The 17,419-nt window shown below is 34.6% G+C and overlaps 2 protein-coding genes across 3 annotated transcripts in view; both read right to left on the minus strand.

Moving 5' to 3' along the window:
• Positions 1–5,167, minus strand: part of LOC106173385 (uncharacterized) — a 46,473-nt gene extending 41,306 nt beyond the window's left edge. The window contains exons 1-8 of one of the 2 annotated variants that reach the window (XM_087018042.1): positions 4,863–5,164; positions 4,448–4,549; positions 3,132–3,290; positions 2,353–2,613; positions 1,951–2,094; positions 1,183–1,491; positions 928–1,010; positions 513–741 (exon numbers count right to left, since the gene is read on the minus strand). In XM_087018042.1, coding sequence (XP_086874168.1) covers positions 513–741; positions 928–1,010; positions 1,183–1,491; positions 1,951–2,094; positions 2,353–2,613; positions 3,132–3,290; positions 4,448–4,549; positions 4,863–4,944 — 1,369 coding nt within the window. In that variant the 5' untranslated portion in view covers positions 4,945–5,164. Of the gene's footprint in view, positions 1–512; positions 742–927; positions 1,011–1,182; positions 1,492–1,950; positions 2,095–2,352; positions 2,614–3,131; positions 3,291–4,447; positions 4,550–4,862 lie in introns of both variants that reach the window. The other variant, XM_087018041.1, reaches the window with a different exon arrangement.
• A 2,385-nt stretch (positions 5,168–7,552) lies between these two features.
• LOC106175659 (uncharacterized) overlaps positions 7,553–17,419 on the minus strand; it is a 50,736-nt gene continuing 40,869 nt past the window's right edge. Inside the window, exons 10-23 of the mRNA XM_087018043.1 lie at positions 16,875–17,177; positions 16,412–16,705; positions 14,849–15,142; positions 14,202–14,525; positions 13,260–13,415; positions 12,639–12,706; positions 11,557–11,622; positions 10,664–10,847; positions 10,100–10,213; positions 9,700–9,872; positions 9,399–9,521; positions 8,930–9,041; positions 8,344–8,440; positions 7,553–8,202 (exon numbers count right to left, since the gene is read on the minus strand). Coding sequence (XP_086874169.1) covers positions 8,025–8,202; positions 8,344–8,440; positions 8,930–9,041; positions 9,399–9,521; positions 9,700–9,872; positions 10,100–10,213; positions 10,664–10,847; positions 11,557–11,622; positions 12,639–12,706; positions 13,260–13,415; positions 14,202–14,525; positions 14,849–15,142; positions 16,412–16,705; positions 16,875–17,177 — 2,486 coding nt within the window. The 3' untranslated portion in view covers positions 7,553–8,024. The remainder of the gene's footprint in view (positions 8,203–8,343; positions 8,441–8,929; positions 9,042–9,398; positions 9,522–9,699; positions 9,873–10,099; positions 10,214–10,663; positions 10,848–11,556; positions 11,623–12,638; positions 12,707–13,259; positions 13,416–14,201; positions 14,526–14,848; positions 15,143–16,411; positions 16,706–16,874; positions 17,178–17,419) is intronic.

Consider the following 17,419-nt stretch of genomic DNA (forward strand, 5'->3'; position numbering starts at 1 on the left):
CCATCCAACCATGTGACCTCCACAGATGGCTATACTCTGTAATAATCTCTTAAGAGATTATTTAAAAAAACAAACTTTGTAGAAAAAACCAGGGACTATCTTTGAATGTAGAAATGGATTCATTAACCATTGGTAAGTATGGGAAAACTGCTGTTTACCCCAGAAAAAATTAATTTTTTGGCCAAAACAAACAGTGATTATCCCTTTAGGCTTGTTCTTTTTTGTAATAATCTCTTAAATGATTATTACAAAAAACTTAACAAAAAATATTACAGATGATAGTCACGTATGTGGTCTGAAGGCAAGCAGATTCCAGACTTAGTGCTATATATATATATATAATAGCTAATTTGGCAGTAAAATAAAATTTATTATAATTCTAAGAATTGCCTTCAATATATTTATTGTGAAATATGAGTCCTATATAAAAAGCTGTTATTCCTTTAGCAAAAAACATGTTTTGATTCTACATGCTAAACTACCAAATAAACATAGATGTTTTGTTAACAAACCTGTAGAAGTTAAAGTTGTTATGGTGTTTGCCCTTGAAAAGCCAGAATTGTCATTTTTATTTACAAGCTTTATCCGGATGCTCCAGTGTGTGCAGGCAGCAGTGTCAAAATCTTTGTACCTGGCATTGGCTGCAACTGTTTGTGTTACCTCATCAGCATCAGTTCCATTCTTATACCTGATTTTAATCTCTCTTCCATCCTGGCATTTCCAATCTTGATCAGTTATTTTCTTAAAAAGCAAATGTTAGGCTTTAATTTAGAAGGACCTTAATTATAACATAATTAATTACAACACTTCTTCAGTTTGCTACTAAGATAACTGTAACTGCTTTTTCTAAGACTTTTCTTAATTTTCATTCATGACATACTACAGCATTCTCTCAATATTAATACAGTGTGTAATATTTAAACTCACATTCCAAGTAACCCTGATAACTCTTCTATTAGAATCTAAAACCTCTTGTACATCAAACTGGCTGGAATGAAATCTACGAGGCTCTGAAAGTAATATAGAAAGGGAATGCATTAAAAAATTGTTTACAAATTCAATTTAGTAAAATCATACTTCATGTAAATATTTATTTATAATTAAATCAAATAAATATATAATTAAATTACTAAAAAACCCTCAAGCATGCTCAGGCATGTATAGAATAATAAATCAACTTACTGCCACACATTGTTTTAACTCGAGTAGTTTCATCCTCCAAAAAGGGGCCAGGCTGATTATCATCTTTTCTTATCCTCACCCTCACCAGGTACACCATATCAGGCAGCAGGTTGGAAACAGTAACTTCACACTTGATATCACAATCTTCTGCACTCCTGTCTATAGATTGCCATGTATCACCAGGTAGTTCAGCATATTCTAATACATACTGGATTCCTTGCACACCAGACCTATTACATAGTCTAGTATTCCAACTAACTGTGATACCACTGGCTGTTGATGTGGCTGAAGGTTTCTGGCCAAGTGTACCTACAGAAAAAGTCCTTGTTACAGCTTGCAAACAGCAAGAATAAATAAAAAAAATTCCTTGTTTGACACATAAATTTTGAAATTATTTTGGAGGCAAAGCATCCTCTGTTCGTATGATCTGGTAATTTAAATTTTCTTTCTTCATTTTTCAGTGAGTAAGACGTACACTCTTTCTCTGTAATTTCTTACATCAGCTTTTTGCCAGTGGTTAAAATTTATCTCATTTTTTATTTAATTTTGCCACACTACATTACTTAAAAAATAACTCATTTAGGTAGCAAGCCTAAGACTACAGTACTCTACCATGAGCAAAAACAAAATTACTCCAGAATAACTTCTTCTAAATCATAACAATTTCAAAATTTAAACTTTTAAATTCTAAATATGGAAGTCATTATAAATAACCTATCACACTTCTCAATGTCACTGACACTGGGACTGCAAGCTCTGTGTACTTACAGTCCTGGCAGCCTGTTCCTCCCCATCCCACAGAACATCCACTTGTACAGGCACCTGTTTCCTTATTACACACCTCATTGCTGTCTCTACATCTACAGTCCTTGTCACAGTTGTTCTGGCCTTCAAAGCGGTAATCAGGACAATCTAGATGATTGAAAAGACAAGGTCGTTTTGATTTTTAAATTATAAACCAAAGCAGTGGCATCACAGAATGGGACTGTTGCAGAAATAAACTACAAGCAAAATAGATTTACACCTGGGTTCATTTCTGCAAAATAAATTCACGATCACATCGAATACAAGTATACTTGAATGAAGACCTAAACACACATGATATAATTTAGGAATTTTTGGAATAATCATTTATTAAATCTAACTTAAACATCATACACCTATACTCACCACATTTTCGTATATCACAGTAAATAAATCCGCCATTAGTATTACAAAAGGGTTTTGCTCCTGGATCCCTTTCTGAATTCCTGCAGTAGTTCTTTGCTAATGTTACGTTCATCTCAGGAACATCATCATTCTTTAGTTTGTACTGATTACTGGGATCAGTCCACAAATTACATGTTGATGTGCCATCTCCTGATAACTTCCCAGCATATTTGAAGCCCCCATTCCTTGAATCATCACAGCAGTCATAATAGCAAGATGAATCTTGAAGAAATATAATACCAGCAGACTGTTACAGATTGTAAAATTAATCCCAAAATATTTTAAGTAGATGCATTTATACAAGGCCACCACTTATATCTATAATTTTCCAATTAGAAATTTCTTTTTTCCCATTTGTCTAAAACCAGCATTGGTGCCATTTGATTTATCATTTTAAAATCATGCATTTTATAATGATTGATTTGGTTTAGCCCTGTTTGTGGCCTCAGAGTATGTTAGAATATACTTTACAGAGAGTATGTTATTTTCTTGACTTAAATCAAGGAGTTATAACAGATAACTCCTTGCTTAAATCATATAGAAGTTCTAGGGTTATTCCAACAGTTTATCAAATCTATTGTTCACCAGACATGAGCCTAGGTTCCAAAAATAAAAACCTTTGAACATTTATCATGCCCCCCCCCCCCCCTAGATTTTATTGCAAATCTTGATGAATCTCAGCTAGGAACCATCAGAATTGAATTAAAAAGAAATGAATTCCAAGCATATTTCTGGTTTACCTAGCAAGCATCCAGGTCCCCAGTTGTTTCCAGCACAACCACTAGGACAGAAGCCAGTTCTTTTGTCACACACTTCTCCATCTATAGCACATTGGCACTGACACTTGCAATGCCAGCCAAAGTACCCATCATCACATTGGTAGGGGACATAAATCTCTGCTGTGAAATGGAATTTGAAACATATATGTAATCAAAATTTGTAGGGGACATAGATCTCTGCAATAAAATGGAAAATTATCAAAATGTATGAATCTGCCTATGCACCATGAAGTAAAATACAAATATAAAACAGCAAAATACCAATAATGGATTTTTTTAGCAAATGTAAAAATGTTTCATACAAATGCAAAAATAAAGATTTATACAATTATCATTTCACAATGCTTGAAAATGTATATCCAAGGACGCAAAAATAAAATAATAAACATAAACAGGGCAGCAAAGACATCAAATGCACAGACAAAAAGCAGAAAATAATGGTGCAAAAATAGGTTTTTTTGTCAGTTTTGATGAAATATAACAGCAAAATCAACACTAAATATTAATTATGCACAACAGGTAACTTGAACAACAATTAACATATATATGTACATGTTACTAGCATATAAGGCTTTCAGACCAATGAGTATTCTAATTCACACACTGAAAATGACAGAACAATCCAATCGGGCTGGTTTTCAAATATGAGCTGTATAGAATGTATGTCAATCCTAAGAATGTCATTTGAACTAAATGAGCTTAAAGGGATAATAACTCATGATATGAGATCTATATTTCACAATAAAAACATTGTAAACAACTCATAGAAATATAATATATTCTGTTTTACCTTAAAAACGTCAGTTATACATGTAGCTATTATTCTGATATCTGAGCTTGTCATCAGACCACGTGCCCTCCATAGATGGCTATACTCTGTAATAATCTCTAAAGAGATTTTAACATAAAACCAAACTTTTTAGAACAAAAAAAAAAAAAAAACAAAACAGGGACTAAATTTGTATGTAGAAATGGATTCATTAGCCATTGGTAAGTATGGGGAAATTGTTGTTTACTCTGGGAAAATTCATTTTTTGGCCAAAATGAACAGTTATTATCCCTTTAATCGTAAGGATACTAAAACATAGCCATATTTGCTTATGACATTCATTCCCTGCTATGCAAATCATTCATAAAGATATTAATATTAGGATATCTACATTAATGATCTTCATTTCCTACCACACAATTTTTATTTATTTATTTTTATTTTATTTTATTTTTTTGTTTTGTTTTCTTTGAGAAAAAATATTTTCTTTTTTTTTGTCCTAATTCACCAGATTGTGGCGTTTCCTGGGATTTTGCAGAAAATCTTCTTGTTCTTATCCCATTCCTTGGTTGCAGTAATGGTGCATTTTCTTGTGTTGAAACTTCTTCAGCTGAAGATAAAAGAAAGAAAACTAGACCATCAGAGAGGTCTCCTGGTACTGTACTGGAGTAAGTGTATTCAATGATTAACAGTATATAACTACACTGTATCATACAGCTTCATACCCGTGGGAAATGCATTATTTCCAGAAAATGAATGCAATGAGGCTGGTTTTCCAACTCAGAAGCTGTCTCTCAGCTCTGTGAATCTTTATGTGAATCTGGGTATCATAAGGAACATAGGGCAATTAAGCTGGTGCTAATATTAATTCTATAAATGTGACATCCCACAATGAGTATACAGTACATTTACTTGTAACTTACCTGCTGCCAACAGAATTACAGTGACCAATAACCATTCAAAATTGAATTTAGAACAACTTGATGATAACCAAGAAACTGCCATTTCTCTCACCTACAAATAAACAAATGAAGTTAACATTTGATCATTGTCCCAATATGTAGTGTGTCAATTAAACTACCGGTACATGTATATATGTAAATACTATAATGTTCACAAGTTCCAACATAGATCCTGTTTCAGTGGTGGATTTAGAGGGTGGGTCAAAGGGGTCCTTATACCCCCCCCCCCTTCAATTCTAGGTCCCTCTTGAAATTAGAATTTTGACTAGTTGAATCATAGTTCTAACCCGTACCAAATGGCACCGTTTGCCCTCTAAATTACCAAAAATTTTCTGGGCCCCTTCTTCAGGCCCTGATAACCACGCCAAGTTGGGGGGGGGGGTGGCTTCGCATCCACCAAGGTGTTATAACTCCTTGCATCCACAGACCCCCCTTCAAATAATCCTTGATTTGTCAGTGCTATTAGTCGTTTATATGTTGAGGGTTTAAAGGATATACACTGTGACCTGATGTCAATCAACCATTTTCAATCCATTGCCTTGAAAATATTATAGACGTATTGCATACGCATTACATATACATGTACTGTATCCGGTACACATAATTTAATTTAAATATCATGCACAGGGGCAGATCCAGAATCTTAATAAGTCTATAAACATATCTTTGTACAGTATACAATCGTGGCCGTATAATCGTTTTATTTTAATTTATTGCACTTAACGCTATTGATTTAATATTAATAATTATGTAAATGAACAAAACTAAGCGTATGATACCTTGCCTCAGTTTTGGGCCTTACATGTTCATGCACGGTACATGTTAGGCCGAAAACTGAGGCAAACTAAACCAGGAAGTAAGCAAGTCATATTGATAACCGATAGGCCTACGTACCATGCAGGAAGTTAAATATAACAGTTAACGTCAAATTGATAACCGATAATTGATAACCGATATACTAACGTTAGTATCTGACATTTTTGCTTAGAATATCTATTAATTTGAGATGAACTCTCGTCTCCAGACAGTCTCTTACCTAGGAGATACTAACTTACCACACCTGATTTTTACTTTCACTTCTCATGTTTGCGAATTTTCCTTTCGCTTTCCTTGAATTTATGCACAGATGGCGCCACATGTTTTGAAAGAAAAGCTGGCCCGATAATCAGCTCTATGCAGCACCATTTCTAGAAATGCCTGGAATTATTTTGTTTTAGCTCAACCTTATGGTGAAATCCTTGTGTATGTTGTACAAAAAGAAAATAAAAAGGGTGAAAAACGTGCATTGCACAGAAATTTACTACTTCCAATTTCTGAGCTTTCCATTTCAAATTAATGCAAAAAGACCCGTTCCCAGAAAAAGAACTTCCAAAAGAGACACAAATAAAGTGGTAGAAGCAGACTGCATGTTCACCAAATTCTGATACAGATGGTACAAGTGATGAAGATACAGTTTTTCCTCTCAATCAACCTTTACTCCTCAAGGAGGGAGAAGGTAATGAAGCAAATGATGTGAGAGAAGAATCTTCAGCGAGTAGTGAAGCTAGTGATGGTCAAATGCCAGAGCTAGGATATCGTTGTTGACCGACCAACTCCTGCTCCACGGAGTAGTAGACTACTAGTAGCTTAGAAAACCACCCAGCGTGGATGAGTTCAGGTGATTTTATAAATTACACGCACAAATACTTTGAAAGGAAAACTTTTCAAATTACTTATTACTTTCTTACTTACAAGAATGATTCTTAGGATTGACATACAGATCACATTGGAAAACCAGCTTGATTGTTTTTCTTACATTTATATGCAGTTTGTGAAATTTTAATCTTTCTTATTCTGGCATTTTCAGTGTGTGAATTCAAACTCTCATTGACCTGAAGCCATATATGGTACAAATTTTTACAGTTCAAGTTACCTGTTGTGCAAAATTAAAATTTGGTGCTGATTTTGCTGTTTGTCTAAATGTACTGTTATAATACTGTTGTACGAATATACAAGTGCTAGTTGAGAAAATAGTGTCAACAGTGATAGTGTCAACATGCTTTGTTGTGGGTCGGCATTGTGCATAAAGTGTTGATTTTGATCAAATACAACAAAATTGATGTACGTATTATTTAAATTTAAATCATCTCCCCATGCACTGGTAATCATTTTGGATTTTGGCACCAGGTACAATATGTGGAACTATTCAAGTTGTCTTATCACCTTTGTTAATGTATTTTCCTATTTCAATGGGTAAAAATTGCTCATTTAATGATTTAACTGGCCTAGCTATTTGCATGTCAGATTTAGTTGTCAATCAACAATGTAACAAGCCTCAAGACTGGAAATTACTTTCTATGGTTCTCACTAGTCTACAGTACATCACACAAAACAACACTGGCACAATATAGTTAATATACAATAATCTCAGTTAATAAATAAAAAGCTGCATATATATAGTCCACCTCCATACCGGGAAGATTTTCCAAAAATTAAAGAATCGAGTTCCAGTTTACACTAGACTAAGTGTGTGTGTGCGTGTGTGTCATGACATGTATACCATGATGAAAAAAACAATTTTGAATCATATATACTGTACAAGTATGTGTTCTCAATAAAAAGGGCATTCGAAGAATGTAAATAAAAGAAATATAACTATCAAAGCACAATACTTTCTTATTAAATATTATAATTTTATTTGTCAAATAGTAAAAAGTTTCAAAAATATTAAATATTAATGAGAAGCAGGAAGAGAACTCAAGTTATGGCACGTGTGACAATACTGGTACATGCAATTCATCACTGGAACGATGGAGGCAATCTACGGAAAAAAGTCCTGTCCAGCGCACAGCTGTTAGCTGTTAAAGATATGAACAGCACAAAAATCTCATAACTTTATGCTAGAAATAATTAAGCCCCACTAAAGTACCCCGTCTCATGAACTAAATACTGTATTTTGAGAAACCAGTACCGATTGTCAAAAACAAGGAATATGGATCTAATGTTATGTTGGCTCCTTTGCGCCACAATCAAAACATTTTGCATCACCTTTTAGCTGCAATAAAACCTTAGATTTATAAGATTTCCAATACAAAGCTGCGTATACTGATGACCAGGTGAGACCACATGTATTTGAAATATTCTTCAACATTTTTCTTCCGCATTGTACTTGTCAATGTCCTCGTACAGTTTTTCCTCAAACTTTCCCAGAGTAAGAACATTGCTGTCCGAGGCAAGGAGGATATCCAAGGAATTAACAATGTCTTTGAATGTTGAACGCGCACTCGGGACCTCTTCCCAGCAGGATGACATGATGATGTACCTGGAATGAGAAGTAACACACAGGGACTATAAGTAATTGAGACATTATTGCTCATGATTCAGTAAAATTAAACTTGCCAAGCATTACAATTTTTAAATATACATACATATGTATATATCAAAATTAACATTGTATACTTACATGCCCAGTGAACAGTGTGGTGGTTGTGGCATCCGGTAACCCTCAGTTATAGCTTCCATCACCTGCTTGGCTGACATACCAGGGTAGGGACTGAAACCTTGATAATATAAGCAGCAGTGAGAATTAATGTCAGAAATGCAACTCCACTAAATTATCCTTTAAAAACTTCTGATCAAAATTAAAAAAGGTACACATATTGTGTGAATGAAAATTCAGTGTCAAATATATATTATACAAATAATAATAATGATAGTAATAATAATATTTAAACAAATAATAAATATTTGTAACAATATAAATTTATTACATATTCAGTTACTATTTGCACCACATTTTAATATGTCTGATAAAAATCCCTGTGAACAGAAGACATTTTATCAAAAAGATACCAGATATTGAATAACAAGCTGTAGTTCTCAAAATTAAAAAACTGCAGAGTCATACATATGTGTCATCATAAAATCATGATTACCTCTTGAACAATGGGACACATGATCACAGTTTCATAATACTTGCTTGCTAAACCTTTCACTTACAACAAAAACATTCCAAGACTTTTATAAGCTTGACCATCTGGCAATCTTACCCAGTGTGACAATCTCCCACAGCAAGACTCCATACGCCCAGACATCAGACTGTGTGGTATACATGTTGTCAAACAGAGCTTCTGGGGACATCCAGCGAATTGGCAAGCAACCCTATTAAAGAGTAACAGTAACAAAACATATACATGTTTATCTGTCAAAGTGATTGTTGCAATTGTCAGCTAATAACACCCGTTTATGTAAGTTTATTTACACATCCTTACAATGCATACAAAATGTGCAGTTATACTTAATTAACTATGCTGCTTAAAATTGTACATCCCCAGGGGCCAATTGAGGTCATCTTCTGGGTCTTCCAGAAGCATGTAAATCACTGAGCGGTAACACTTCTTGAAGTCTGCTAGTACTGATAATGGATAAAATAACTATCCAAGATTGCTAATGCTAAGTTTCAGGTCAGAATGCAAAGTAAATATTTTTTTAGTTTTATGTAGAAAGGTATTCACCAACCTGCGATTGTTTTTCATACTTGTGACTTTCAATGACATCCTTAGCAAAGCCAAAGTCTGAAATCTTGCAGGTTCTATCCTCTGCTACCAAAATGTTTCGTGCAGCAAGGTCTCGATGTAGAATCTACAATGTAAATATTGAGGTTGTTGATTTTTGGTTGTTGATTTTTTAAAAAGTTTATAAGAAAATGATCTTTACTGACCATGAGGCTAAAATTGGTGATATGGAAAATGGACAAAATAAGCAATGTATAGAATTGACTATTTTCATAAATTACCGGTAATCGTTTATCCTAGCTTACCGCCATTGATGAAAGATATGACATTCCATTGGCCACATCTAATGCAAACTTTATCAGGTCACGTGGTGTCAAGGAGGAGCTGATTCCATGAAAATTCCGTTTAGAACGGTCATTTCGTAGGTAGTCCTGGAGATTTCCATTTGGAAGGTACTCGACAATAATTAGTGGAACAGCTAAAATAAATCACTTCAATTTATTTTAAAAGAATATGTTAAATTACTTAATTAAGGTTGGCAGTTTACAACTTATATACAGGTGTTCTACAGGATGCTATTGAAATTGCAAAAAAAAAAAGAAAAAACTAATTAACACACCTATATGAATTCAGTGCTTCATTTACAGTGATTTGAAAATTTACATAAATTTCAAAACTTTTATATTATATAACATGTCTACATACCATCATCTTGAGTGCAGGATCCTAAAAGCTTGACCACATTTGGGTGAGGTTGGAGTTTCAGCATCACTTTCAGTTCTTTCATCATCTCACTGTAGAGGGATGTATCACTTGAATCTGCAAATTAAAGGGATAATAACTCTTCATTTCGGCCAAAAAATGAATTTTCCTGGAGTAAACAACAATTTTCCCATATATACTTACCAATGGTTAATGAATCCATTTTTACATTCAAAGTTAGCCCTTGTTTTTTTTCTAAAAAGTTAGTTTTTTTTTGTTAAAATCTCTTAAGAGATTTTAACAGAGTATAGCCATCCATGGAGGTCACGTGGTCTAAAGACAAGCTCAGATATCAGAATAATAGCTATAACTGCCGTTTTTGTGGTAAAACAGAATATATTATATTTCTATGAGTTATTCACAATGCTTTTATTGTGAAATATAGATCTCATACGAAGAGTTATTATCCCTTTAAGTTTATCTTATTGATAGAGCGTGCTGAAATCATCTGATTATTAATGGACTGAAGTATCACAACTATTAAAAATTGCTGAAATCAATATTTACCCTTTGCAGTTTTTACAGCAGCAATGCTCCAATTTTGTTTTCCATCTAGATTGAAAATGCTGCCCCTAAAGACTTGGCTAAAAGCCCCGCTTCCTATCTTTTCCATCAACTTGATATTCTGTCTTCTTATCTCCACATCTCTCTCCTGAATCTCTGCATACAGAGGTTCTTCCATCGGCTTAAACTTTAAGTTTAAATTCATATAAATATCAACATCAACACGAGGCAGCAAAGCTGCCAAATGTACAGACAAAAATTATTCAAAAAGTATAAAAAAAGTTGCACAAAATAGGTTATTTTATCAATATTGATGCAATAATACATCATGCTTGATAGCCAAGTCAACAACAAATCTTAATTATAACTTTCAGAAAATGAATGCAATAAGGCTGGTTTTCTTACTTAAGCTGTATTTCAGTTCTATGAATCTTTTCTGTATTTTTGAGAATCATAAGTAATAAACGTAGTTTTCCTCTAATGGTCAATATGGTGGCAGTGCCCAAAATAGGATTTTTTACCTATATTTTAGAAACACTGATTATTCCTGTAAGTTTGAAAAGCATAGACCTATCAGTAGTCCTTCTACTGGGATATTTGCAATGCACATGGTGTAATCTATGCAGAAAAATACTTCCAGAAAAATGCTCCGGTCAAGCTGATTTTGAAACTATGAATCTATGAATATTCACCAGTTTTATAAGTTTAAAGCCTCAAGGTCAGACTGACTTCTACTTTATTTCTACTAGGAACACAAAGGCTTAATTTTATGGCAAAAGGTGTATTAATCAGGAAAAGACCACCCCCCCCACCCCCCCCACTCTGAAATACTATGGGCCTGAATCATATGACCCACAAACTCTTACACAGCATTACATGACATTATGTAACATTACCACTTGTTGTTCTGTGCTAAGGTTGGTGTTGACTGGCCTCTCATACATCTCTTCATTACTACTTATCTACAAAAGCAGGAAAATGAGCGTTAATACTTCATTCATTAAGGACATTGTAACCCTTTATTATCATCCAGATACTGAAAATGAGTTTTTTTTTCCTGCATCTAATTCTTCAATAATGCATCTATTTTTGTGTTGATAAAAAACAATGAAAAAACCCTCAAAATATAACATATCAGTTTTTAAATTTTTCGTTGCAATGTATATAAGCACAGGCAACTCAAAGCTTTAAACGTCTATTTAACATCTTTCTATTTTGAGGTGAGATAGCAATTGGTATGGGGCATAACTTCATCCCTAAACAAGTTTTTTTCATGAAAATTGGCAGAGTTGACCATGCAGGAGAGTATATAAGCTACAATCCTGTGCCGTCATTTTGGTTTAAATATTTTTGTTATGAGTTACGAGCCCCTTATTACAGAATTTTGATAAACAAACGAATTATTTTGCTTTATCAATGATAAAATCTGAACTAAGACTTATCGCTGGCAGGGTTGTGGAGTATTAAATGGCGTCATTAAATAGGCGCTAAAATGGTGATCGTGGGTGCTTGGTTAAATGTACAGTAAATGAGAATAAACTATTTCAGAATTTCAGAATAAAAGAGAAATTTGAGAAACTGATTTTTCAGTTTCTATCCCAAAATCGCAATTATGACGTCACCCATAGGATGACATATAAGTAATTGTTAAATTATCTAGTTACTGAACACTGAAGATCTACTTACTACTCAAAAGAATGGAAGGCAGAAAATAAGAAGTTTTGGGCGAAGGGTGACAATACCATGCAGTATCCTTAACATATCATTCTTTTAAAATTACAATCAAATGACATTATATAATATTCATACAACAATATTTCATCTGTAAATGGTAAATTTCAGTTAATTTCAAAGATAAAAGTAATAGCTGTTATCACATGCAATCCATTACAAGGGGACTGTACTGTACTATACTGTAATTCACAGACTTTATGACCAATCTTTAATCCAAACCCTGCATTTTTGAGTATGACATCACCTCTCCACTCAGAAAACTCTGAAGCTCACTGTCTTCAACTTCATCCTCTGCATTGTTTCCTTGCAACACTACAGTGAAAAAACGGATGGGATATAAACACATGCATCTTTAAATGAGGGTATCATGGAAAATTTGAAAGCAAGTTTTATGAGCAAAACAGAATAGGAGGAAATGAAACAGCTTAAGTGTTTAAATTACAGAAAAAATCTGAAAATTTTGTCACTTAAAAATTTAATCAATATTTCGAAATGCATAAATCAGATAAAGTCATATTGGGAGATGAAATTATTGAGAGGTCCATACTCAAGTTTGAGATTTTCAAAGTGAAAAAACTTACTTCAGCTGAGAATTGTTTTCCAATAAAATTTTCAAGACCAACAAAATTTTCAAATTTTTACAATAATAGGGGTAAGGGTCACAGGGAAGCACATACCAGTAGGGGTTGTTTTAGCAATTACAATTTATGTGAGAAACTACCAAACCATAAATGACAACATTCCAGGCCTTGTAGTATTGTTTTCATGATTGAAATTACGCATATCCATCATAAAGTGTGTAATGAGATTAAATTATCAGTTGATTTTAGTCTAATTTTTTTTCTGGATTCATAATTACTTTTACCTTTTTCTTCACCTCTTGTTCTGTGTTTCTTCTTGATGCAGTATGTGTAGGTGACATAAACCAAGACAAAAGTCACAATGACCCCCAGGATGGCCCATATTATCCCCCCTATTGCTTCTACAGATAGACCCCCCACTGAGGCCCCAGTAGCTGGCTCTGAAATGACATCAAGTAATTAAATGGCCGGTATTCCCCACCATAGCAGGTTTAGGCTTCTTTCACATGGAAAGTCTATTTTCTAAAAATAGACTATTTTCTATTCACGGTATCTTATGATCCCCTGGCGTAATTACTGGCAGCGCAAGCCAGTTACTTATACAAAGCTGTAATTAATTCTCGGCTGTGCTCGCATTCTATAAAATCTCATCCTCCGTTGCCGCATCGCTTGCCATCAGATCATGACGGTTGCACTCGTATCTGTTGTGTGTATAGCTTCATCTTCTTCGTCTTGTTGTTGCACAAAATGGACTAACACATTTTTCAAAGCAACCGCGACCGCCATTAACTTTCTAACTTCCAACTGCGCATGCGTCAAGGTATCAGAATCTCTTCCGAGCACAGCCGAGAATTAATTACAGCTTTGGAAGTAACTGGCTCGCGCTGCCAGTATTTACACCGCAGGATATTCAGGGCACAGACTGTGATCACAAGATATACCCCAAATAGAAAATAGATTTTTAGAAAATAGACTTTCCATGTGAACGAAGCCTTATTCTGAGCATTGCTTAAAAACATGCAACACAAAGGTGTCCTTGGGAATGCTAATGACACTCATTTATTTACATCTACCATCACTTATTCACCACCTAATGTACATAATAACTTATTGTTTAAATACCACTATATATACCCAAGTTTGTCAGAGGAAATCCCAGTTACTCACATGTACATATACATAAGAGAAGTTAACAAAGTAGTAAATCATTTAAGTACCACTTTTACCTGACAGTGTAATTCTCAAGACCTTGCTTGGTGGATCATTCAACTGGTTCAAAATGTTACTGGCCTGACACTCATAGTATCCAGGTTTCTGAATGTGATCTAGATAAAGCACTGAGGGGTTATCACGGTGACCATTTAGTACTTCTGCAATGTTGGATAGTTCTTCACGATAAAACCACTTGAAGTTGGGTTGAGGGTCACCAGTGGCTGAGCAAATGAGAGTGACGGCTGAACCTTTGACAAACTCCACACTGCCCATTGCTGAGTGTATGATGGGGAGAGCACCTGTGGAGATGTAGGTGATCTTAGGGTTGCTGGCACCAGCTGAAATATTGCAATTTTTAATAATAAAATATAACTATCATGGATATTAAAAAATATGTGACTATAGCAAAGATTTTAAGCCCATGGAAAATCAAAGTCACACCTTGAAAATGCATGTGAAAAATAAACATTTCACAAAAAAATGTATAACTTCCAGAAAAATAAACCAGTCAGACTGGTTTTCCAACTGATCCTGTATTTTAGTCCTTTATGTTTCTTTTCTGTAAGTTTGAGAATAATTAGTGACATGGTTTTCCTAAAATGGTAAATATGGTGGCAGTGCCCAAAATTGTTGTTACATTTTATCTACATGTAATACATACTTAGGGACACACTGGCTGACTTCTGTCCAATCATACATGTAAGCTGTGCACCATCATCAGAAGTCGAGACATCTACTCTTAGCTCACTCTGTCCATTATATGTGCAACCATCACTATTCAGAACAGGGTCACTTGACTGAGCCTCTGAGGTCCTATTTTGTTGCTGACCATTCAGAGTCTGGTACCATGTGATCCCCTTGGCTGGATGTCCAAGCTGACCAGAGCACATAAACTTTGTTGATCCCTGGTCATTTAATTGCTGGGTGGTCAAGACAGGGACTTCACTGGGCTCCACTGGAATATACACACATGTATTTGCATATATTAGCTATAGCACAGTGTCATTGAATATATGAAAAAAATCTAAAACAAGAATACTGTACACAATTGATACAGCTGAGATATGCAAAAGCTGCATTAAAATACAATAACTGAAGTTTAAAAGAATTATTACACATTCTAGCTTTAGTATATGCATTTTTCTAAAATAACCCTTCAAATGGTTTTTCAAATTATCTCAGAACCTTAATTATGGGGCCTTTGGATGGATACATGTTATTTGATATAGAAATTAAGTTAGGTTTCACAGAAAATTGGCATTTGCCTCAGAAGCCTCAGATTTGTGACCACCACTTTTTCTCTGAGCCCACGTACGTCTTTACCCCTGTTTATTTCCTGCTAAAAATGACCATGCACCTAGCTTCAATCCTGTCTCCTCCTGTACCCTCTGTTCAATTCTACAGTAACTACAAGTATATATATATATATATATATATATATATATATATATATATATATATATATATATGGGCCTAATAGTCAGCCAGTTTTGGCTATGGGTGTATCTCTGCTAGTTTTGGAGTATTCCACAGCCAATTCTCATCATTATTAATCAATCATAGCTAGTGTAATAAAATCTTTCTATACTTATGTAATGATAACTTTTTATAATGCACAAATGCAATCCGCAATTCCATGGTTCATATATCAGCTTTATGTAAAGTCGCTCAAGGAAAACCCAAGGACATTTTAATGACCAGTTAAACGGTTTGTTTGAAAATGCTCAGTAGCTTCTTGATCTACAGAACATGAAGTCCTCCAACAGTTGAACTTCTGAACCATCTCCCAAGTCTCACGTCAGTCTTAATTCAATCCTAGCTCTCCCAATTAAGTGGTGCACCCTCAAATTTCCTCTCTCAGAACTCCCAGATATTATTTCTGAATGTATAATACAAATTTCATATCTAAATCCAAGAAATGGGGACACGTATGCACAGGCCCTTGTGGTATAGGAGCTACTAGTATAGAAGTGGTACATGTAACATTGACTTGTTTCTGGCATCAGTCTGCGGGGTTGGGAGATCAGAGCCACTAGGTCGAGACGGGCAGGCATTACTACCGTGAGCATTATATACTACTACTGTACTATATACTACAAAACATTGGCACATACTTCAAGCTATGAGTGACAAATTGCAGGGCAATGTAACACAACATATAATTAAGTTCTTCAAGAAAAGATGCTGCATACGACCCACTGGCTTTTAAGAAATACAAACTTACCACCTTCAGTTGTTATTTCCATATTAGTACTCCAAGGCCCAACATCTACTGTGACTGCTCTCACTCTAAAACTGTAAGTTGTAAAAGGCAATAAACCAGTGACTGCCACATATGTATCAGAGACATTCCCTTCCTTTGATACCAGACTTTCTTGCTGACATTTGGAAGTCACAGGACGTAAAAGATATCTGTATTCAGTAATCCTTCCATTCTTGCATTTACAACTAGGTTCACTCCAGTGAAAGGTAGCTGTATTGTTATTGAATCTCACCATGCCTGGGGGGCAGCCAGGGGCTAAAATATAATAAAATGATAAAGCCATATTTGTAAGAAAAAGTATGTACAATAATTTAATTGCGCAACAGTTCACATCCACATTACAGGAAACCAATACAATGTCTAGATAAAAGTTATCCAAACATTGCAATCATTTCGGCAACTAAAAAACAATCTAAAATCCTACCTGCTTCTAAAGTCTTGATCTGTAGTGATTTTGGTTCCCCCTGAACTGCTCCAGAAACTGCTTTAATGGATATATTATACCATGAATTTGGGTATAATTTTGAAATTGTGTAATGTGTTGTTATCTCACTCAGTAATGGAGATGTCTGGTAATGTAACAATTGCCAGCAATCCTGTAACCTGATTGCTGTAAGAACATTGTACCCTGTTATATTACAGCCAGTAAATCTAGGAGGACGCCAATGAACAGTGGCTGACATGGAGGTAACAGAGCCTGCTGTCAGTGAGGCAACTTGTGCAACAACTGAAATGGAAAGAAAAAAATACATCTATCTACTATGCCAATCTCAAAGGGTTACAACAGTACTGTGGCAAAGAGATTTTTTTTTTCTTATTGAAGCACTACTTTTGGTTTATACATTATTTTGAATACTTCCTTAAAGATGTAAATTCTTCAGTTGGTGAACCATGCATTGTGCCAAAGATGGTATACATTCAATTATGTAAATTATCACAAGCATAGTTAACTTAAGGAGGAAGCATCAG

The sequence above is a fragment of the Lingula anatina genome, chromosome 7 (assembly GCF_051362555.1).
Source record: "Lingula anatina isolate TDL-2025a chromosome 7, LinAna3.0, whole genome shotgun sequence".
Classification (NCBI taxonomy): domain Eukaryota; kingdom Metazoa; phylum Brachiopoda; class Lingulata; order Lingulida; family Lingulidae; genus Lingula; species Lingula anatina.